Source organism: Callionymus lyra, chromosome 17 (genome assembly GCF_982586985.1).
Source record: "Callionymus lyra chromosome 17, fCalLyr1.hap1.1, whole genome shotgun sequence".
Classification (NCBI taxonomy): domain Eukaryota; kingdom Metazoa; phylum Chordata; class Actinopteri; order Syngnathiformes; family Callionymidae; genus Callionymus; species Callionymus lyra.
In genome coordinates this window covers 2,522,003-2,544,729 of record NC_141834.1, presented here as the reverse complement: position 1 = coordinate 2,544,729, position 22,727 = coordinate 2,522,003, and the positions used below count along the sequence as shown (strand labels likewise).

Sequence of the window (22,727 nt, the reverse complement as noted above, 5' to 3'; positions counted from 1 at the left end):
CTTATTTGTGCAGGCTTTTTCTTGATTATCTAGAGGCAACACAGTCACAAACACAGCAGTGTTCGCATACTAAGAATTGAGACACACTAACGTACTAAAAATACTAACTTTTAGTACGCTAGTATGCGATTTGAGACGCAGCAGGGGTTCACATGACAGCTTCTTTTTCTACTTCTATTTAACGATGTTTCAACCAACTGTTGGAACGCTATCGCCGACACCTGCTGGCAGCACGTATTGCAACTTTGGAAAAAGAAATAAAGAAAAAATATGAGAATCTAAATAATCGCGAGATATTTAAGCTGGTATCAGCAGCGAAGACGTGTTTATCCTCCTACTGCTGCGGAAAATGCACCTGTAAGTATATGCATATATATGCAATAATAAATGACGTAACTTCCGTTTAAAACGTCACTAAGATGGCGGCTGTTTAGTGTGGTTAGTGTCCATCGAACCATGCTCAGTTTTGTGGGCGTGTTAGTACGCCACTTTAGTGTGCATGGCGCACTAAATTTCGCATACTAAGAATTGAGACGCACTAACGCACTAAAAATACTAACTTTTAGTACGCTAGTATGCGATTTGAGACACAGCATAAGTAATTTTTATTTGTATAGCGCTTTTACAGGTCAGGGTCACAAAGCATAACATATATTCCACAAATCTTGTTTCAAAATATTATCCAGACACAAAAGCTAAAAAAAAGACACAAATACAGATAAGACCAAAAAAAACTACACCTTTGCAGGTAGAGTCAGATGCTGTGTCTCAAATCGCATACTAGCGTACTAAAAGTTAGTATTTTTAGTGCGTTAGTGCGTCTCAATTCTTAGTATGCGAAATTTAGTGCGCCATGCACACTAAATTAGCGTACTAACACGCCCACAATACTGAGCATGGTTCGATGGACACTAACCACACTAAACAGCCGCCATCTTAGTGACGTTTTAAACGGAAGTTACGTCATATATAAATGCATATACTTTGCATTTTCAGCAGCAGTAGGAATATAAACACGTCTTCGCTGCTGATACCAGCTTAAATATCTCGCGAATATTTAGATTCTCATATTTTTTCTTTATTTCTTTTTCCAAAGTTGTGGAGAATTTGCGTACTAGTTAGTACGTACACTAAACTGATGCATACTAACTTCTAGCATACTAAGAGTGTTGGCCACTTCTAACGTCACATCCTGCTTGTGCGAATGAATTTTTCAAATCTTTTTTTTTTTTAATTATTAAAATAAACTTTGAATAAACGATTTGCCAGCAATTTGTAACATCCACGAACATTTTTTATTGACATTTTTGTCAATCAGGTCATATTCCGAGCTTCCGTCCGTTTTGTCATCCCGTAGTCTGACGACGCTTCATGATTGGCTGATAATAGCAGATTAAAAAAACCGTTTTATTTGTCAAACATTAGTATCAACTTCTTATTATTCACGTATGCACTACATACTATATATTTTAAAAACAAAACATTTGAATCAGTAAGCTTTATGTTGTGAGGAGAGCTTTCGTAGTGACGTCACAGTCAAGACTCCTCCCTCCGTGTGACGTACACCAATAGGAACGAAGGTAGCACTTTTAAACTTGGGTGAGCTCTGGGCGCGTGTTATTCTACAGCTGCTATGGCGGCTTTCTTCCGCACCATATGAGATCTTACATTGTTTTCAATTTTAGCCTAGCTTTCTGAATATTGAACAATGGCAGAGTCCGCTGTAAAGGTCTGCGTTCGGGTCCGACCCCTCATTGCCAGGTAAGTCGTGAAGAACTTCCCCTGTTGTTTTGAAATTTCAATAGATATTTCTTTACTTTTTATATATCCTGGAAAGCGGAAATAAAAAAACCAAAACGTCCCAATAACGTTCACGTATTAATCCTTAAATTACCATCTTCTGCCAACAACTAATCTTGGTGGAACTGCGAGCTACTCCAAAGAAACTGGATCCTGGAAAGTTAAGATCCTGAACGTATTAGAAGTCGATTATATTTTAAGTAAAATAAAATATCCAAGTGTTATTATTGCCTTTCTATTTAATATAAATGGAGTGAAATGGGTTTCTGGGGTCTGGTAATGATAGTTGTTTATTTTTTTCAATTGTTCATTGACAGCAAGTGAATGTCTCTGACAACAAAGCTTGGTTGGGATTTAGGGTGGAGCTGTATGAAAAAGGAATTCAATAATTCTCTTCCCTTACTAGCAGTGCCTGGCCTTCTCTGCCAAAGTAGGGATGGATACTGGTATTACAAAAATATTTCTTCTTGTTTCAGGGAGGAAAGTGTCTCAGAGAATTCCGATCCTGTTCCCTTGTACTGGCGAGCTGATGAAAAATCCATCCACCAGATTGACGATGGCAATACCGTCAAAACTTTTAGTTTTGGTAGGTACTTTTTTTTGCAACTATTAAAAAAAAGTATTCCCCACGAAACTAAAACACAGTCGTATTAATACTGTTTTACAGACCGAGTGTTTCGTTCTGAAGAAACAACAAATCAGTTGTACCAGGACTTTGCTAAGCCTCTCGTGATTTCGACGGTTGAAGGGTACAATGGTCAGTTCAGTCTCTTGATCTTCTGTTGAGTGTTCTTGGTTAATGCTGGTAACTGAGTTTTGTATCGGTCACGCTTTTGGCACACAGGAACCATATTTGCTTATGGGCAGACATCGTCTGGAAAGACTTTTACCATGATGGGGAGTGACCATAATCCTGGAGTCATCCCTCTGGCTGTTGCAGACGTCTTCCAAACCATTAAAAATGTACGACTCGCTAAATTGCACTGCAGTGCTTGTGGAACAATGTTTTCTGACCAGTTCTTCATTTTGGCCCACAGTTTCCCACTAAGGAGTTTCTTCTCAGAGTGTCCTACATGGAAATTTACAATGAGACCGTCAGTGATTTGCTTGTTGATGGATGGAAACGAAAACCTCTGGAAGTCAGAGAGGCTATCAATGTAAGTTGAATTGACATCATAAATAAATGGTGCTACTTTACACATTCATGTTTAATCATGTTTTCTGCATCATGGTCAGTTTATGGTCTATCTTCAATACAGAGTTATTTTGTACTGTCCTCGTCATATTTAATGTTTATGATTCATGGTGTGCTCAGGGTTTAAAAAAAGTCTTAAAATGTCCAAAATACTATTAGATTATATATAAATCCCAGGGCCAAGATTTGCTGTGCATTTTGTGAGAGCTCTGGGTAAGCTGAAGCGTTAAGAGCCTGTGTTATGTAAAACATTTTGTTAACGTTTGATATAATTATTTAGTGAGAATTAAAAAAAACGTGATGATACAGCTGTTTAAAACAACGGTCTCAATCTGCTGATAGTTCCTCGCACATGCCTCCGGACCAGAGGAGAGAAATCCTTCCAGGCTGTTGCTCCTAAGCTTTGGAAAGATCTTCCTCTCCCTCTGTGTTTGATGGAGTCTACGGACTCTTTCAAGAAACATTTTAAGACATTCTTATTTGTGCAGGCTTTTACTTGATTTTCTAGGACTCCTGTGTTTGTCTTATGTGTCTTGGCCTTTTAAAGTATATATTTTAACTATGTATTGTTTGTTAAAGCGCTTTGTGACCCTGGTCTAGAGACGCTTTAAAAAAAAACCTTACTTACTTACTTACTTACTTAGTAGCAAATGTACTTGTCAGCTTATGCTGAGTGCTAATTTTGTTGCTTTTGTGAATGACCGTGTATAGAAAACCATCTATGTAGCAGACCTGACAGAGGAGCTGGTGACTACTACTGCACAAGCACTAGCATGGATCCGTAAAGGAGAAAGTAAGTTTAACATAAAGATCATTTGGCCACAATGACTTTATTGATAATGCTGCCTTTGTCTGTAGAGAGCCGTCACTATGAAAAGACTAAGATGAACCAACGCAGTAGTCGGTCACACACGATCTTCAGAATGGTAAGTGTCACAATAACACAAGTTCTAACTATGAAAGATGTGGTTCTGATGATCACCTTCTCTAGATCTTGGAAAGTCGGGAGAGGGGCGAAAACGCGGATGGGGCCATCATTGTGTCCCATTTGGTAGGATTTCATTTTTTTTCAACTTTGGATTATAGTGATTCCCTGTCTTTTTTGTAAACCTCTTTGTCACCTTCTTATACACTTAGAATTTGGTCGATCTAGCAGGATCTGAAAGGGCAAGTCAAACTGGAGCTGAAGGTTGGACTTTTTCTCGTCATTGTTTCAGTGGGTATTGTCAATGTAGTTACACATTTGTTTTGCTATTCCAGGCACACGTTTTAAAGAAGGCTGTAACATCAACCTCAGTCTGTTCACACTTGGTCAGGTGATCAAGAAGTTGGCAGAAAGTCAAAAGTGGGTATTCTGTATAGTCGGTGGACGTTACTCTTGCTTCTTTGTTGGAAAAACTATATCATTAAAACCTAATCTTGTCACTACAGAGGCTTCACCAACTACAGAGATAGCAAACTCACCCGTATCCTGCAGAACTCGCTTGGAGGCAATGCCAAAACCGTGATCATCTGCACCATCACTCCTGTGACTCTAGATGAAACTCTGGGAACCCTACAGGTGGGTGACAGAGGCACTTCACACAAGTTTAGCTTTAAGTTTAAATCTTTGGTAGGTCACAACATCTCTTGTGTCCGAGGCAAGGCTGATTATATTAAAAATGTCTAATAACATTTTTTGAGACCTTTTTAAACTAGTAGGTTTAGCCTAGTCGAGTAGTTGATGTGGAGAGTTGCGAGGGATACAAGTACAAGATAAAATTTAATTCAATAAGTGTTTATTTAAGCAGAAAGAACTTCCTAGAACATTTTAAGCTACTTCCTCATCAATGTTTAATTTTCTTTTAAAATGACATTTTTAATTTTGCTATACCAGTGTCGTTACTAGAAAGCCAGAATTTCTTTGTTAAAGTGTGTCTCTAATACAATACCTTGTGTTTCAATATAATTAATTTAGTTAAGCCTTATGGCATTTAGTTAAATCTACAATAGAGATAATTCTGCCAATGAAATGTTTAAGTGAATGCGTATTCTTTTGTTTTCAGTTTGCAAGCGCAGCAAAGAAAATGAAGAATGATCCTCATGTGACAGAAGTGTCTGATGATGGCGCTCTGCTGAAACGATATCGAAATGAAATTGCAGACCTCAAGAAAAGACTTAATGAGGCAAGTTACCTTTATACTAGGGGAGGGGGTGGAATGCTGGGCTTTTTGTTATGGTGACCTAATTGTTTCTATCATGTTCCAGGTGTCCTCAGTCACACAGACAACGGCTACAGAGAAGCAGTTTCTCTCTCAGTTGCTGCAGGAGAAGGACCAGCTTCAGAGAGAGCAACAGGACAAGATCAGAAACCTCACCACGCTACTTGTCACAAGCTCAACCTCCATTGCTGTTAAGGTGACCGAAAACTAAAATTAATTTTAGGATTTGTTATATCTAATATTGCTTTTAACTAGTTTGATGTCTGTTTGTAGTTTCCTAAACGCAGGGTGACTTGGGGCGGGAATATGCTCCGGTTGTTTGGGCCTGGAATCTCTGAGGAAAGTTTTGCTGATCACAGTTTTGTGGAAACAAGTCGCAAGAACAAAACTAGCTGTTCTGTTTTGACAGAAACTGCTTATGGTAAGTTACTTAAGACTAGAATTGCAAATAAAAGTTAAAGCTTAAAGCATGAAACAGCCTCCACTGTGATTGACTCCTCTGTTAGATGAAGAGTTTGATTCTTGTTGGGGGATCCCTGATGAGCCATCCGATGACTCGGACACGAGCGCCAGCGCAGTTACCACCCGACGCTTTGGTGAAAGGTGATTTTTCTTTAAACATTCTTTTCCCAAATAATGTTTTAAACCAGGACTAAATCATTGTTACATGTTACTCACATTTTAAGTCTTTACTATTTCTGGTGATTGACATTTCACATGATCCTGATCCAAAATCATTTTTATTTTCATAATAATTGTTTTACCTAATCTTATAGTCAGAACCTTAGAACATTTTGTACTAATAGTGTGTGAACTCGAGTACGTCAAATAGCAAAATTAGAGCGAAATAAATATTGTCATTTCAAATGATTGGCACACCAAAATGTATTACTTAATTTTAATTACATTTAAAATGATACTTTTTATGCTACTTGTTTTATTCATCCAAAATCATTATACCATGAAATGCCTAAAAGTGTATTTTTACTGTATTATATCGTTTGATTTCTGTTTTTTCAAGGCTCGATGAACGAGTGGCAGAGCTGGAGAGACAGCTGCAAACAAGAGACGAAGAGAAACAAGAGTTTGTGGATAAATTGCAGGAGTCGGAGCAGAAGGCAGCCGAGCTGGAGCAACAAGCCACAAGCGAAGCTCAGCAGAAGCAGGAAGCTGTGGAGAAGATCCAAATGTTGGAGCTCAACGTGGCCGACCTTGGACATCGTCTGGACCAGCAGATGGAAGTTGATAAACAGGTGACATGTTGGGTCTTCATTGTATGATCACATGTATTTGATCGTAACTGCAAATGTGCTTGATGACCTCAATGTTCACACACCCGTTTGTTTTTCCAGACGCGAAAAGAATTTGCTCAGACACTCCAGATTTGTGAGAGCCTGGCTTCAGAAAAGGTTTGGTACCATTCACTTCTTAAACCTCCCAAGGAGTTCCACCTTGTAACATGTTTGACTCAAGTGGTTAGAATGACAGAAAAGAAAAAGCCTTTAGAGGTCTTGCATATCATTTAGCACTTTTGCATCAGTACTTGCGAGCGCAGTGTTGATGTGGAATTTATCTTGAGTTTTCTGTTTCAAACTCTTTGGGGTATTTCATACTTGTTTTTATAGATTAAATGAGGTGAATATGTTTAAGGGAAGACTGACTAGTTCAGCTCAGAATTAAGGTGTACAAAAGATATCATGATAAGGAGCAGATTTCTTCCAACCACATTCAGAATTATTGATTAAAAAACTTCTGTGAACTTTGGGAAGATTTAGCATATATCATAAAAACTAAGCTTGCAACTTTTTGTTTGGAAATGTTAGCCGAGCACATCTTCTGATCCTAACCCTGTATGAAATGTGTTGATGTTTTAAGGACACTGTGGTCACGGAGCTCGACTACTTGAAGCAGGAGCTTTGCATGTTTGTCGAGCAAAACCACACTCTGGAGAGGGAGAATGTTTCTCTCTCACTTGAGCTGAAGGATAAAAACGAATTGGATGAATTCAAAGCTCTTGAAGATGAAGCAAGAAAAGAGCACCAGGTTGGTTTCCACACTTTCACTTGAACCCAATCTCTGGTTAAATCTATTCATTGTGTAAACTTGTGTTTAAATGGCAGGTTGAATTGGAAATTGAAATATCCCAGTTGAAGAAGGATTTAGAAACAAGTGAATTAAAACACATGGAGCTTCAGGTAAGGATGAACGACACAAATCATTGTGTCTGTAGTTCAATTAACGGTGTAGTTTGCATTTTACATCCATTATAAATTAACTCCACTTATTATAAATGTATATTTCTCTTTTAGCAAAAATGTGAAGCTCTACGTGAAGAACTGATGAAGAAGACAGAGTTTGCAGAGGATCTACAGGCTATGGTAAGCTTTGTATTAATGTAAGTTTGACTTGTTTGGAATTCTATACTAGCTGATAATATTGTAACTGTAGATCAGGAGTAATTGAACCCCCTGATCAAGACATTTTGTAGACGTCTCCTTGTGGGGGAACAAAACTGTTTAGATCTGATGTGGATTTTTGATTATGGTTTGGCGTTGACGATAATTAGCAATAATGCCTATAAATTATGTTTTTTGTTTTTTTTGTTTTTTTCCAGAATGGCAAGGACTTGGTGCAAGAGGTAGCTAATCTACGCCGCTCCCTGGATGATGCACAAGGAGTAAGCAGAGAAACCAAGAAAGAATGGGCCATGCTGCGTAGCCGTAACATCACGCTAGAAGAGATGCAAGTAAGTCGATGGATAAACATAAGCAGCCGTGTCTCCAATGAATCTCTATTTTAGGTCCACATCCTATCTTGGTCAGAATTGCAAATAAATGCATAATGACTTCTATAAATATTATATAGTTGTTACACAGTGCGTTATTATTTTAACAAGGCATTCTTTTTTTCATTTGCATGGATTTTAATAACTCTGTATATATATATTTTTAATGGCAGTGGATGTCTTGGTTGTTATTTCTTAGGCTAATAGTCATTTAGGTCAATCTTTCATTGAGGCACAACCTGGAGTGTGTGGCAAGATGGCTAATATTTGAGTTATTAGTGCTCAATAAGTCCCAGTGGTTCTTTGTGTATCTTGATAATAAAAATATATCAATGATGATAAAAAATATTTTGAGGTTTTCTTAGACTGAATTAGCCATTATTCCGTTATCTTACAGCCGGTAATGATGTTTGCTTGTTATTTTCCATACTATTTTCATTATACTATATATTCTATATATGAATCATAGCTATTCAAACTATGTTTAGATTGTAGCTTATAACGTTATATTTTTCATAAAGGGATGAAAACAAAAAAGCTTTTGTCTTTCAAAACAGAAGGTAGGAACTTTTGAGCATGTGTGGCCATAAGGAAGTGGTGGTAATTATTTCTCAACATTGAAGCTGATCTCTTCGTAAATTTGTATTTAGATTATGTTGAAAAGCCTTTTGTGCAACAAAATGTCATTGTATAGCTTTATATTGCATTATCTATATTAGTCCAGCTCAGTTTAAAGACCCTCGGCTGATCACCACTGCTCTTTGCTGCTCTTTTTGAGAAATTAAGAAATGATCTGGATGTCTAGATCTGAAACTGAGATTTCTTCCTTAGACAACGCTCTCTGCTGAGCATAAGGAAATGGAGACTGAGGTCACGAGCCAACGCCTTCAACTCGAAGGAGAGAAGTCCCGTTTCAAGAAGATGCAGACTGATCTCCAGAAGGAGCTCAACACAGTCTTTGATGAAAACAGCAAGCTCACCACACTACTGGATGGCAAAGTCCCTCGAAGTAAGCAATTATTAGAAATTTGCTTCGTATAAACGATTTGTCTTCATTAGGCATGCCCTGCTTTTAGATTTGATCGACAGTGTGGAGCTGGAGAGGACTGTGCGGAACCTGAATCAAGAGGTGGCATCACATCAGGAAGCAGAGAGAACTCTCAGAGCTCAACTAGACCAGCTGTCTTCACTTGGGGATCTTCCTGAAAAAGTGGATACGCTGATGAAAGAAGTAAGTCGTCCATATTCAAAACATGGGACACATTTTGAAGTGTTGATCCTGATTATTCTTACATACAAGACCCATCAACAGTTCTTAGAGATGTATATACATGATGGCACATGTTCCTCTTTAGGTTAGTGAGCTGTCTGAGAAGCTGTGTGGTGTTGAAGCTCAGAGAGATACTCTACTGGCGGAGCAGACCAACAGTCAGGAGGTAAACGAGAATCTCCAGAGCAGCCTGAATGCTACACAGAAAAGCCTTGTAGAGGCTCAGGAGGCCCACAGTGCAGCTGAGCACCGGGAGCAGGACTTGAGCCAGAAGTACAGCGAAGTTGTTCAGCAGCTGGAAGCTCTCACTTCAGACAAGGAGAGATTGGAGGCTGAGAAGAATCATCACTTGGCAACGATTGCAGATATTAGTTTGAAGGTGAGTGATGGTGGTTAATGTTAAAAATGGATTGTAATTAAGTAAGAAGTATGACAATATATTGAATTAATGTAATAATTTAATGTAACTAATCTTTCAGGCATTGAAGTTGCATGTGTTTCCCTGCTTTGGTTACCTGTTTAACATGTCAGTTCATTTATTCAGAGAGACACTTGGGGATTAATGTGTTAGTAACTTTCAGTGATTATAAGATACAAAAGTTAAACATGTCCTATATATTTAATTTTCAACAAAAGCATCTCAAGTTGAGAAGCAACAGATTCCCTTCAGGTGGTTTGTGGCAGTCTGTTAATACATGTCAACAAAATAATCCACAATAAAGGAACATTTGAGTGCAAAATTGACTCTCACTTATAATTTGTAAAAGCAACTATAAAACATCTTATTTAAAGTCGGAGTGCTTAATCTGTGGACGTCAAGGAACGTGTGGAAGCTTCTGAAGTGACTGACAAATATGTTTGTTTGGACCAGATTGAGTCTCTAACAGAGGAGCTTCAGAAGGCTCGGAGCAAGAACGACAGAACTGAATTTTCCTCTGAGGAGAAGGAGCAGCTGCTTTCCACAGTGACAATGCTCACTGAAGAGAGAGACCAGCTGAAGATGGATATGCAGGATAATGTCGAGATGGTCAGTCTTTATGCTTTAATACAGGTTCTTTGTTGAAGTTTTTATTTGAATGATGTCTTTGTTACAGATGATTGAGAATCAGGCAGAGCTACTGGGGAATCTTGAAGCCATCAATAAGGAGAAAGAGAAGAACAAGCAGCTTCATTCTCAGGTTAGAACTTACTGTATTAAAAAGTTGTGTTAAGTTTGTAATTAAACTAGCGATCATATTACAACAATATTTGACATGGTTATTGTTGGTTATCATAATAGAAATTCATCCATACAATAATTACACACACTCATTTAAGGTCACACTGCCCAGGCCTAGTTTATCACCATGGTTAACATACAATTACCAGTATGTAAAACTTTTAATCTTATACAATGATTGGAAACAACTTGTGAGGTAATTTGTATTTTCTGTTTGACGCTATATATTTTTTTCGCTTTTTGTGTGATTCTGTGATCATGTGTGGTACTACTGTTGACTTCCTGTTGCTCTGTTCTCCAAAGATTACATCTTTAAAAGAAAAACTAGAGGTCGCTGAGGCTGCGATTGACAGATTGGAAAAAGGACAATGTGAAACTATCTCAGAGGAGGTGGAGATGCTCCAGAGAAGAGTAGATGTTGTGACCGAGGAGAGAGATCAGCTGCTGGAGACTCTGGATTCATTGAGACAAGAGAAGAGACAGCTCAGGTCTGAGATGGAGGACGACGCAGCAACTCTACACATTGAGGTTAGTGTTCATTGATTCACTTGGTCGACAGCGCTGAGTTCTGTGTGTGTGACGTCAACGGACGCTCAGTTAAATTTAAATTTCACAAACTTCAGGACATCAATAATGACACATTTAATGTTTTATGACCAAACCAAACTTGGTAAACACTTAACTAACTAACTTGTTAACATCATTTGTGTTGTTATAATATGATTGTAGTCTGCTTTTTTATTTGCATTTATTCTCAAAAACGTATTATTTTTAAGGCAGGGAAGACTCCAATATTATTTCTATTTCACTTTTTTATTCATCAGTTAATAATCTTGACACTTGCAGAGTTGTTTGCACTTTGTTCCACATTGTCACTCTTAGTATTTTGTTTCACCAACTATTTATTAGAATAAATACCAACTTCGTAATTCTATATGTTATTATTATGGTGATACCTTTATTAGTATGTTGCGTGAAAGGATGATGTGTGAGTGTGATGACTAGGATGTTTATAAATTGGTTGATATACTTCTAGTAATAACTCAAGGGAGAGGGGGATGAAAGACCAGTGGAGGTATCAGGGAATGATAACTTCGCTGCAGAGGAGGATCTGTCAACACTGAAATTAAGGGTAGAGTCAGAGAATCAAGAGTTACACTAATGTTATGGCTTACAAAGCTATATATTTAATTATAAGCAGAATCAGGATGAAAAGATTGTAGTATGGAGGTTTGTGTATTTGCAGAAATAATTTTCAAATTGCAGGACACATTTTTGACATTCTGCAATATTGCAGAACACTGAAAAATCCTGACCAGTGGTAGACAATATTTTTCAGATTAGTTATAGCTCAACCACCACACTTCCAGTGAATTGTTTTTCCAACAGGTTTTCGATTCTGGTGGTGATTATTTATAATATTAATAAAAGTGTGAATTATTTTCTTAAGGGTTTTTATAATGAAAATGAAATAAATACAAGCTTTTGCTGACATTCAACAATTATATTCACAGGTTTCTGAGCTGAAGACATTTATTCAGACTCTCACTGAGCAAAAGACACGACTTGAGGACAAACTATTGGAAACATCTAGTGAGGTAATTATTTGTATTTTCTGGTAGATGCAATTTTATTTAAAAAAAACAAAAAAATATTACCAGTCTAATGCTATAATTTAATGTTCTGGAGGAATCTGACCATCATCTTCTGTGTCTAGTCCTCTAGAATGCAAGATCTTTTGAAGTCTGTCCAAGATGAGCCTCTCAGCCAGAAACAAGCCACCACTACACAAGTGAACTCTTTAGAACTACAGGTAAGTTAAATGTAGCTGTGATCATGTTTGGTACTACTGTTGACTTCCTGTTGCTCTGTTCTCCAAAGATTACATCTTTAAAAGAAAAACTAAAGGTGGCTGAGGCTGAGATTGACCGGATGGAGGCGGAACATCATCAAACTATCTCAGAGGAGGTGGAGATGCTCCAGAGAAGAGTAGATGTTGTGACCGAGGAGAGAGATCAGCTGCTGGAGACTCTGGATTCATTGAGACAAGAGAAGAGACAGCTCAGGTCTGAGATGGAGGACGACGCCGCAACTCTACACGTTGAGGTTTGTGTTCATTGATTCACTTGGTCGACAGCGCTGAGTTCTGTGTGTGTGACGTCAACGGACGCTCAGTTAAATTTAAATTTCACAAACTTCAGGACATCAATAATGACGCATTTAATGTTTTATGACCAAACCAAACTTAGTAAACACTTAACTAACTAACTAACTTGTTAACATCATTTGTGTTGTTATTATATGATTGTAGTCTGCTTTTTATTTGCATTTATTATCAAAAACATATTAATTTTAAGGCAGGGAAGACTCCAATATTATTTATATTTCACTTTTTTATTCATCAGTTAATAATCTTGACACTTGCAGGGTTGTTTGCACTTTGTTCCACATTGTCACTCTTAGTATTTTGTTTCACCAACTATTTATTAGAATAAATACCAACTTGGTAATTCTATATGTTATTATTATGGTGATACCTTTATTAGTATGTTGTGTGAAAGGATGATGTGTGAGTGTGATGACTAGTACGTTTATAAATTAGTTGTAATAACTCAAGGGAGAGGGGGATGAAAGACCAGTGGAGGTATCAGGGAATGATAACTTCGCTGCAGAGGAGGATCTGTCAACACTGAAATTAAGGGTAGAGTCAGAGAATCAAGAGTTACACTAATGTTATGGGTTACAAAGCTATATATTTAATTATAAGCAGAATCAGGATGAAAAGATTGTAGTATGGAGGTTTGTGTATTTGCAGAAATCATTTTCAAATTGCAGGACACATTTTTAACATTCTGCAATATTGCAGAACAGTGTAAAATCCTGACCAGTGGTAGACAATATTTTTTCAGATTAGTTATAGCTCAACCACCACACTTCCAGTGAATTGTTTTTCCAACAGGTTTTAGATTCTGGTGGTGATTATTTATAATGATAATGGTGTGAATTATTTCCATAATGGCTTTATAATGAATATGAAATAAATACAAGCTTTTGCTGACATTCAACAATTATATTCACAGGTTTCTGAGCTGAAGACATTTATTCAGACTCTCACTGAGCAAAAGACACGACTTGAGGACAAACTATTGGAAACATCTAGTGAGGTAATTATTTGTATTTTCTGGTAGATGCAATTTTATTTAAAAACAACAACTATTACCCGTCTAATGCTATAATTTAATATTCTGGAGGAATCTGACCATCATCTTCTGTGTCTAGTCCTCTAGAATGCAAGATCTTTTGAAGTCTGTCCAAGATGAGCCTCTCAGCCAGAAACAAGCCACCACTACACAAGTGAGCTCTTTAGAACTACAGGTAAGTTAAATGTAGCTGTGATCATGTTTGGTACTACTGTTAACTTCCTGTTGCTCTGTTCTCCAAAGATTACATCTTTAAAAGAAAAACTAGAGGTGGCTGAGGCTGAGATTGACAGAATGGAGGCGGAACATCGTCAAACTATCTCAGAGGAGGTGGAGATGCTCCAGAGAAGAGTAGATGTTGTGACTGAGGAGAGAGATCAGCTGCTGGAGACTCTGGATTCATTGAGACAAGAGAAGAGACAGCTCAGGTCTGAGATGGAGGATGACGCAGCAACTCTACACGTTGAGGTTTGTGTTCACTTGGTTGTGCCTCAAATAAGAGATATGAGATGTATGTTAATTATTTCCATCTTTTACATTAGCTTCCATATTAAGATGATATCGGATTCTTAAGTTGCCTGTTTTCATTTTCACTATATCATGGTTAATAACGATCATAAATTATTGTTCTTTTAAGTCATTTAACATTGAACTTTCTTGTCACTATCACCCAATATTAAGAAGTCGAACACCACACAACCAGGATGGAACAGTCAAACTGCATTCCACTGCATAGGGAAAGATGTACAAGTTGACGGATATATACCTCACACACTGTCAAAGGCCAACAAGCAACAATGGGGATGGCCCATCGAATACACCAGCTATTTTATTGTGTCCACGTGACCCTGAACTCCATGCTAAAAGACCACCTTCTATTTTATCAAGTTTGTGCTTCATCTTTCCTCGATATATTGTAAGGTGATTCACTATATGCTTCAATTGACAGTCCAAACTATCCATGTGGACCTGTACTCCCAGCAGCTGGTACATGTTCAACAGGCTTGTAGCAGAAGTTTACAAAATTGATTGATCACAATGCTGAACTTTTTCTCCATGACAATGTATGTAGCAGAGTTACCCAGGGATGTCATACAACTACGAGGATGGGCAACACTGTTCAGCCCACTTACACCACTGAACTTATACAAACGGATCCATACCTCTCATATCTACAGACAATCCACTTTAAGAGAAGCAAACCAGGGACACTCACTCTTTTACCTTCACATGGATGATTTTAACCATTGAGACATTTAAGAATTGTTTTTGCCAAAAATACCTGGTTTCTGTTGATTATTTTGAATAACTTTTAGATGACCTTATAAATCTATGTGCACAGATTGCTGATCTCAAGACATTTTTTACTTCAGACTCTCACTGAGAAAAAGACACTTGTCGTTTCCAGTAGTTTGTTCTCCAGTAGTCGGCATCAAACAGAAAATACAAATAATTACCTATTTGACTTTAAAAAAAACCTTTAATAGTGAAATTCTGTGATGTGATATTTAAGACAAATCTGACCATCCTATTCTGTGTCTAGTCCTCTAGAATGCAAGCTCTTTTGAAGTCTGTCCAAGATGAGCTGCTCAGCCAGAAACAAGCCACCACTACACAAGTGAACTCTTTAGAACTACAGGTAAGTTAATTGTAGCTGTGATCATGTTTGGTACTACTGTTGACTTCCTGTTGCTCTGTTCTCCAAAGATTACATCTTTAAAAGAAAAACTAGAGGTGGCTGAGGCTAAGATTGACCGGATGGAGGCGGAACATTGTCAAACTAACTCAGAGGAGGAGGAGATGCTCCAGAGAAGAGTAGATGTTGTGACTGAGGAGAGAGATCAGCTGCTGGAGACTCTGGATTCATTGAGACAAGAGAAGAGACAGCTCAGGTCTGAGATGGAGGACGACGCAGCAACTCTACACGTTGAGGTTTGTGTTCATTGATTCACTTGGTCGACAGCGCTGAGTTCTGTGTGTGTGACGTCAACGGACGCTCAGTTAAATTTAAATTTCACAAACCTCAATGATGACATAAAAATAAATGTAACGGTTGATATGATATGAATTTTTTTTATCACTTAATAATGTTGACACAGGTTTTTGCACTTTGTTCAACATTGTCACTCTTAGTATTTTTTTCACCAACTATTTATTAGAAAAAAATACCAACTTGGTAATTCTATGTTATTTTTATGGTGATACCTTTATTAGTATGTTGTGTGAAAGTATGATGTGAGTGTGATGACTAGGATGTTTATAAATTGGTTGATATACTTCTAGTAATAACTCAAGGGAGAGGGGGATGAAAGACCAGTGGAGGTATCAGGGAATGATAACTTCGCTGCAGAGGAGGATCTGTCAACACTGAAATTAAGGGTAGAGTGAGAGAATCAAGAGTTACACTAATGTTATGGCTTACAAAGCTATATATTTAATTATAAGCAGAATCAGGATGAAAAGATTGTAGTATGGAGGTTTGTGTATTTGCAGAAATCATTTTCAAATTGCAGGACACATTTTTGACATTCTGCAATATTGCAGAACAGTGTAAAATCCTGACCAGTGGTAGACAATATTTTTTTCAGATTAGTTATAGCTCAACAACCACACTTCCAGTGAATTGTTTTTCCAACAGGTTTTAGATTCTGGTGGTGATTATTTATAATGATAATCGTGTGAATTATTTCCATAATGGCTTCATAATGAATATGAAATAAATACAAGCTTTTGCTGACATTCAACAATTATATTCACAGGTTTCTGAGCTGAAGACATTTATTCAGACTCTCACTGAGCAAAAGACACAACTTGAGGACAAACTATTGGAAACATCTAGTGAGGTAATTATTTGTATTTTCTGGTAGATGCAATTTTCTAAAAAAAAAACAAAACAACTATTACCAGTCTAATGCTATAATTTAATGTTCTGGAGGAATCTGACCATCATCTTCTGTGTCTAGTCCTCTAGAATGCAAGATCTTTTGAAGTCTGTCCAAGATGAGCTGCTCAGCCAGAAACAAGCCACTACTACACAAGTGAACTCTTTAGAACTACAGGTAAGTTAAATGTAGCTGTGATCATGTTTGGTACTACTGTTGACTTCCTATTGCTCTGTTCTCCAAAGATTACATCTTTAAAAGAAAAACTAGAGGTGGCTGAGGCTAAGATTGACCGGATGGAGGCGGAACATTGTCAAACTAACTCAGAGGAGGAGGAGATGCTCCAGAGAAGAGTAGATGTTGTGACTGAGGAGAGAGATCAGCTGCTGGAGACTCTGGATTCATTGAGACAAGAGAAGAGACAGCTCAGGTCTAAGATGGAGGACGAAGCAGCAGCTCTACGCGCTTACGCGGTTTGTTTCAAGTGATTCACTTGGCTCTAGTCATTGTGACTTTCAATGGTTCCTTCATTCCAGATAAGAACTTTACATGAAAAATTGACAGTTGCGGCAGAAAAGGAGCTAAACTGTCAGACTCTCAGAAAGGAGGCCGAGACTCTCCAGAAAGGACTGATGTTGCTGACTGAAGAAAGGGATCGATTGCAGGATACTCTTAACTCACAGGTTTGTTTACTCAACTGAACTTTTTTCTTTAGCAAACTATATAACACATCCTCTCCTGTCACAAACGTGCTCTTTGTGTACTTGTGTCATGTACCGCTTGGCTGTTTTTTCTATGTTCCTTTACATAGTACCTCTAACTTCTAAACTGTCTCTTCTCTCGACAAACCACCTTATTTTAACCTTAATCTTCTTGCTAATATTTCTCCTTATAGGCTCTTTGAGACCATTCTGATCGATATAAATGATTTAACAATCATATTGTCATGTTATTTGTATATTTAGATGGATGGGCAAGTCATTACCAAAGCTGAACCCAATATCTTAACTTTTTAATGATGAAACTATGTATCTATTTCCTCAAACGTGCAGTCACAGCTTGAAGCCAACCCAAAGATCAAGGCATCGGTTCTCCTGCAGGAATCTACTGTAAAACTCCAGGTAAAACCAATTTTGAACCTGTGTGAGCTCATCAGAATTGTAAAATATTCAAATATTGTATGTAATCACAGGAGCTTTATGAGGTACTTGAGCGACTGTTTGAAAGTTGTTCTCAAAGTGCGGCACTCGCCGAGAACCGAAAAGTGGAGTGGACTCTGGAACCCTCTCACTTCAAATCTCTGCCCAAATCCTTCATGAAGACCTACATATACATATGTCACCTTGGTCAGAAGAACTTTGACACCTTGGGCAACATTTTAGTAAGTTCATAAACCACTTCTATATTACTTAAGCGTCTCATGAGTACTTCAAAGGGTATTGAACAAAGAAATTCTGCTTGAATTCTCATCAGATGAACGTCAATCTTTTCGGCAAGAGATACAAGAAGCTGTTGGAGCAGCTCGTGAAGAACGATGTGGCTATGTTTGAAGAGCAGCGCGTGCAGGACACGATGTTGATGAGGGTGCAGGCACCTGCATATTCTGTGAAAGACGAGGACTTGAGTCTAGTGTGGGAGCAAAGACTTGCTGCAATTGTAGACAAAAGACAGCTTTTCATGCAGGTAACCACTTCAGATCAAATGTAAATAAGCTGCCTATATTTGAGTACTTATAAGTGTAAGCTCTGATTTCACTGATATAATGAATCAAATTCAGATTTTTGTCCGAGTTTCTGTCAAACCTTATCTGTTAGACCAAGTTATAAGTTACTTTAGAAATGACCATGGATGTAGGTACCTTCTTTTTTTAATAATGGTATTTTTTAATCCATTTTATTAACGGCAAACACACAAAATGCAATATTTACAGTTCTTGGATCAAGTGCTAAATCATCGTGTTATAGACACATTTTCATTGCAGCTGCTAGTGGGACATATTTTATAGTGGACAATCGGGGGTAAAATGTGAGAAGTGTACTGTTGGGTATGGATGCAACATTTAAAAAACATATTATTTTGTGCCTGTTGAATAAAAGGTCCGTTTATACAGCCACGTCTTGTAGGTGGACAGTATCATTGTACCCCTGTTATTCACAGAATTGTTATTCAATTAACCACATTTCTATTTCGGATCACAAACGTGGAGATTCAGACAGTCTGATTTAATTTATAAGACAATTTTTTCTTTATCTCAATTTATATTATACATCTTGTGCTACTTTCATTTCCTTTTTAGAAAATTGGACAGAATTTGGAGAAGCTCTTGGCCTATGAGTCGTATTATCCAAGTCAGTTTTCAGCTGAAAACCATGCAATGGGGAAGTTCAGCGAGCAACTGAAGGATCCAAACACAAATGAGGTTGTTGATCCTGCTTCAATGGAGCGTATATTCAACACCGAGCAGGAGCGCAGATTAGAGGTGACTGAACGTACCAAGAGGATGCTGAAGGTACTATATCTCATCCAGTTTAACATTATTGGTCATTTTTCTGCAATTAAACTTCAGATGCTTATGTTTTTCACAAAATGTTGAGGTTGCTTTAATATCCCTGACGTGTACAGGACATCATCGACGAACAGACGGAGCAGAGCGACGACCTGTGGCGGCTGACTGCTGAAGCAGCAGCTCTACTGAAGGAGGAGACAAGCAAGCGTGTCACTCTGCAGCAGGCTCTAGGAGCAGCAGAGCTGAAGCCTGAGCTGTCCCTGCTAAACGAAAATCATCAGCTTGGTCTAATGCTCCAGGATGCACGAGGGAAAGTGGAGGTAGGTTTTCATGAACACTTTATCAGGACTGTACAATGCAAAAGTTCACATCATTTGCTAATTTAGCATGCGTACAAGTGGTTTCATTTTTTTAGAGAGTTCCGCTTCTTTCAATACTTTAGGATTTTTAATGTTAACATTTGGGGTGTAAAGGAAATAAACAATACATTGCTTGTTTCTATTCCCGATATTGTATTGATATTCAATAGCACTGTACCAATATATAAAAAAATATATATATATTTGCGATGACGTCAAACACCATCGCCTGCGCAGCAGCGTCTCTGCTGCAGTGAAGATGGGAGCGGAGGTGTTTAGGAGGAGAAATCACAGTTCAAGATTTGTTTTAAAGTTGTTTTTTTTAAATAAACAATATATTGTTTTTCCTACAGTATTGCAATATATAGTATCGTCACGCATGTATTGTATTGCCAGATTCTTGCCAATGGACGGCACTAGTAAATATAAATGTGTCATCCATATTTGTTAAAAGTTGAAGGTGGTATGAAACTGACCATTACTGTACATCCATGAGTTTAGGCGTCACCCAGAAATTTAGACTTTCAAATGGAGCTTCTTAGTTTAATACTTATAGTTTGTGGAAGCTTGCCTGATTCTTTTGGGCTGAAACAAAGACTGGTTGATTGTCGGGGGTTGGCGTGCCTGTATTCTCTCTCGCTTAATGTCTTTTTCAATTTATCCAGGCTCTTAGTAAACAGAGTGAAGAGGTGGAGATCCAAGCCAACGAGAGACTGTCTAACCATAAGCAGGCCACTCAGCTGCTGCAGACAGAGCTGCAGGACAGTCGAGCACATGCAGAGGAGAAGGAGACGTTGATCCAGAACCTCAAGAGCAAGTTGAGGGAGTCAGAGGTGTGTTCTGTATTTTGTTGCTTCAGCATATTCATAAATTTAATATTTTCTTTCTGTTCTTGCAGAAAAATGTTCCCCCAAGTACTATTGAGCTGCAAGAATTGAGAAATAAACTCTTTAAAATGGAACTAGAGATGAGTTTTGCCTCAGAAAAACATCAACAAGAGTGAGATTACATAACATTGACTCATATGTTGGTTGCATCACTTTCCTCTTAACTAATGTGACTTCTGTTCACGCCAGGATCCAGAGACTGAACACACTTTTGACCACAAAAGAACAATCTCTGAGGAGACTGAAGGAAAACCTCAGACAGTCTCATCAGCAAGAAGACACGTGTAAGTTGTCACAGTTCTTCTCATCACATCTGGTTCCATGAATAGTTCTGCAGCTTTCACATGTTTTAGTTTCCAAGTATTCTACTGAAAAGTCCATCAAGTCATCAGGAGACATTTCTGAAGTTGGAAAAAGGCAAACATGGATTTCAAAAAAGAAAAATAGGATATTTTACATTAAGAAGGGGTGGTTTCATTTTGATCAGTCATAACTTGTGTAGTAGAAACTCTCTAATACTTAAAACATGCTCTTCAATATGTAACTTCGGAGAATTCGTTTTCATATGAAATACTTGGAGAACTTACCTGGAAAATGAAAAGGGAAATTTACACTAGAAGAACCTTTATTTTGTTATGTTAACAAGTGCACATGCAATATGTGGCAACTAAGTCTGTGCATGGAAGTTTCTATGTTCTGACACTAGGGGGAGCCAGAAACATTATTTCCAATCTCGCTACTTCGATAGTGAATGTTTAAATATTTTACTTTTCACATTACAGAAACATTAATGTAGAAATGACATAATCCAAATCTTAAAAAATGTAACAACATGTTTAGTTAAGGACTTGATTAACGCAAGTTTCTTGCTTCAGTCAATCAGGGTAAAGAGCTTCATGCCAAACTGGTGGACCCCAGAGGAGCAGTGATAAAAAGCAGCCTCAACATGGAGAAGGTCAAGCTGGAAGAGGAAGTGAAGGAGCTGAAGCGTCGAATCACGGAACTGGAGAGGTGAGTCAACAATAGCCGTCTCTTCTCTTGGTTCTTTTCATTGGATCACATCCTTTCTCTCCCTCCTTCTCTAGCATGCTCTCAAATCAGGACACGGAAATCGGCAAGTGGAAGAGTCGGGCCCATAAGATGAAAACCAAAATAAAGCCTGCCTCACCTGAACCTCTGACTTCCACCAAGAGGGTGTTTCCTTACCCTCCTGACTCTATGAACTCGCCTAAGAAGTTCCAGCCGACTCCGAGAAAGGTCCTGGACTCTCCCATGAAGACGCTAAATTCCCCGAGGGCCGCTCTTGTCAGCTCACCCAAAAAGTCCTTTTTTGAGCCGGGAGCTGGGAGCTCAGAGCTGCCGTCCAGGTCCTGCCCCAAACAGTTTTTTGATAACTCTGGCCTCGGAAACATCCCAGGTGAGAAATCCTGACTCTGCATTCTGTCTTGGCATTACAAGATTGTAACCGGGTGACCCGTTTGTGTCGCTAGGGATATCTGCAACTGTTGACACAACAAACTCTGAGTCGGGTAACTGTTCTAACATTTGTGGTGTTGGGATAATAATGGAAGCACTTGTTTCTCACTCACCTGGCCGTTTCTTACCTCGACTATAGGATTTTCGGATTTTATTTTTGTAAAAAAAGAAAAGTTGATAATATTTCCCGTCTTGAAAACTGCAGTCCATTGTCCGTATGCTAAAATAGAACTTGGACAAACAAGTTTAGGTTTTTGAAAGAGAAGTAGTTGATCATGGTCTTTTTGTTGTGTTTAGAACTCTCTAGCTTCTTATTGAATCAGACATGATGGACTGAAGCATGGATGAAGGTTGAAGTTCTCACTGCAGTTTGATCTTGTTGCAGGTGCTGCCGGAGCAGACAAACCAGAGGAATGGTGGGCTCAGTCGCCAAAGCACGACGATATTTGCAAAACACAATGAATCCTCCTGCAATGTTTTTGTATTTTAATTGTATTGATGTATGCAAAATGTTAAAAAAAAAAGTTTATTAAAGGTAACTTTTGCTTATTTTAATTTAAGGTTGTTTTTTTTGTCATTCAGCTGCTTAGACCCTGGTGCCTTGTTTGAGTATCAATTAAACAGCAATATACACTGCATGCAGAATTATTAAGCAAGTCAGTATTTTGACGACATTTTCCTTTGTATATATATTTTCCAGCTCTAATCTGTATAAACCTGAATGCCAATTAGATTAAAGCATACCAGGTGAAGTGCATTTGTATAATAAGAGGGTGTGGCCTAAGGAGATCAACGTCCTATATCAGGTGTGCACAATTATTAGGCAGCTTCTTTACCTCTGGCAAAATGGGCCAGAAGAAAGATGAGAGGGATGCAGCACATTTCCAAGCTATCGAGCCGTGATCACAGAATCACATCAAAGCTTTGTTGCAAATTCCAAACTAGGA

At 38.1% G+C, this 22,727-nt stretch overlaps 1 protein-coding gene across 1 annotated transcript; it reads left to right on the top strand.

Moving 5' to 3' along the window:
• The first annotated feature begins 1,622 nt into the window (after positions 1-1,622).
• Positions 1,623-22,318, top strand: cenpe (centromere protein E). The gene is made up of 52 exons (XM_087812951.1): positions 1,623-1,761; positions 2,277-2,386; positions 2,468-2,557; positions 2,645-2,763; positions 2,838-2,957; positions 3,707-3,788; positions 3,854-3,921; positions 3,987-4,046; positions 4,133-4,184; positions 4,256-4,340; positions 4,427-4,556; positions 5,041-5,160; positions 5,243-5,392; positions 5,470-5,617; positions 5,703-5,799; positions 6,218-6,449; positions 6,549-6,605; positions 7,072-7,239; positions 7,317-7,391; positions 7,506-7,574; positions 7,811-7,942; positions 8,813-8,990; positions 9,058-9,212; positions 9,337-9,630; positions 10,123-10,278; positions 10,346-10,429; positions 10,774-10,998; positions 11,985-12,068; positions 12,188-12,283; positions 12,352-12,576; positions 13,551-13,634; positions 13,750-13,845; positions 13,914-14,142; positions 14,743-14,746; positions 15,013-15,098; positions 15,212-15,309; positions 15,378-15,602; positions 16,430-16,513; positions 16,634-16,729; positions 16,798-17,025; positions 17,089-17,235; positions 17,605-17,673; positions 17,745-17,933; positions 18,026-18,235; positions 18,849-19,061; positions 19,175-19,378; positions 20,083-20,250; positions 20,316-20,416; positions 20,494-20,588; positions 21,180-21,315; positions 21,390-21,721; positions 22,166-22,318. Exons 1-52 carry the CDS (start codon positions 1,709-1,711, stop codon positions 22,240-22,242), a joined length of 6,885 nt encoding a protein of 2,294 aa, XP_087669077.1. The 5' UTR covers positions 1,623-1,708; the 3' UTR covers positions 22,243-22,318.
• The last annotated feature ends 409 nt before the right edge of the window (positions 22,319-22,727 follow it).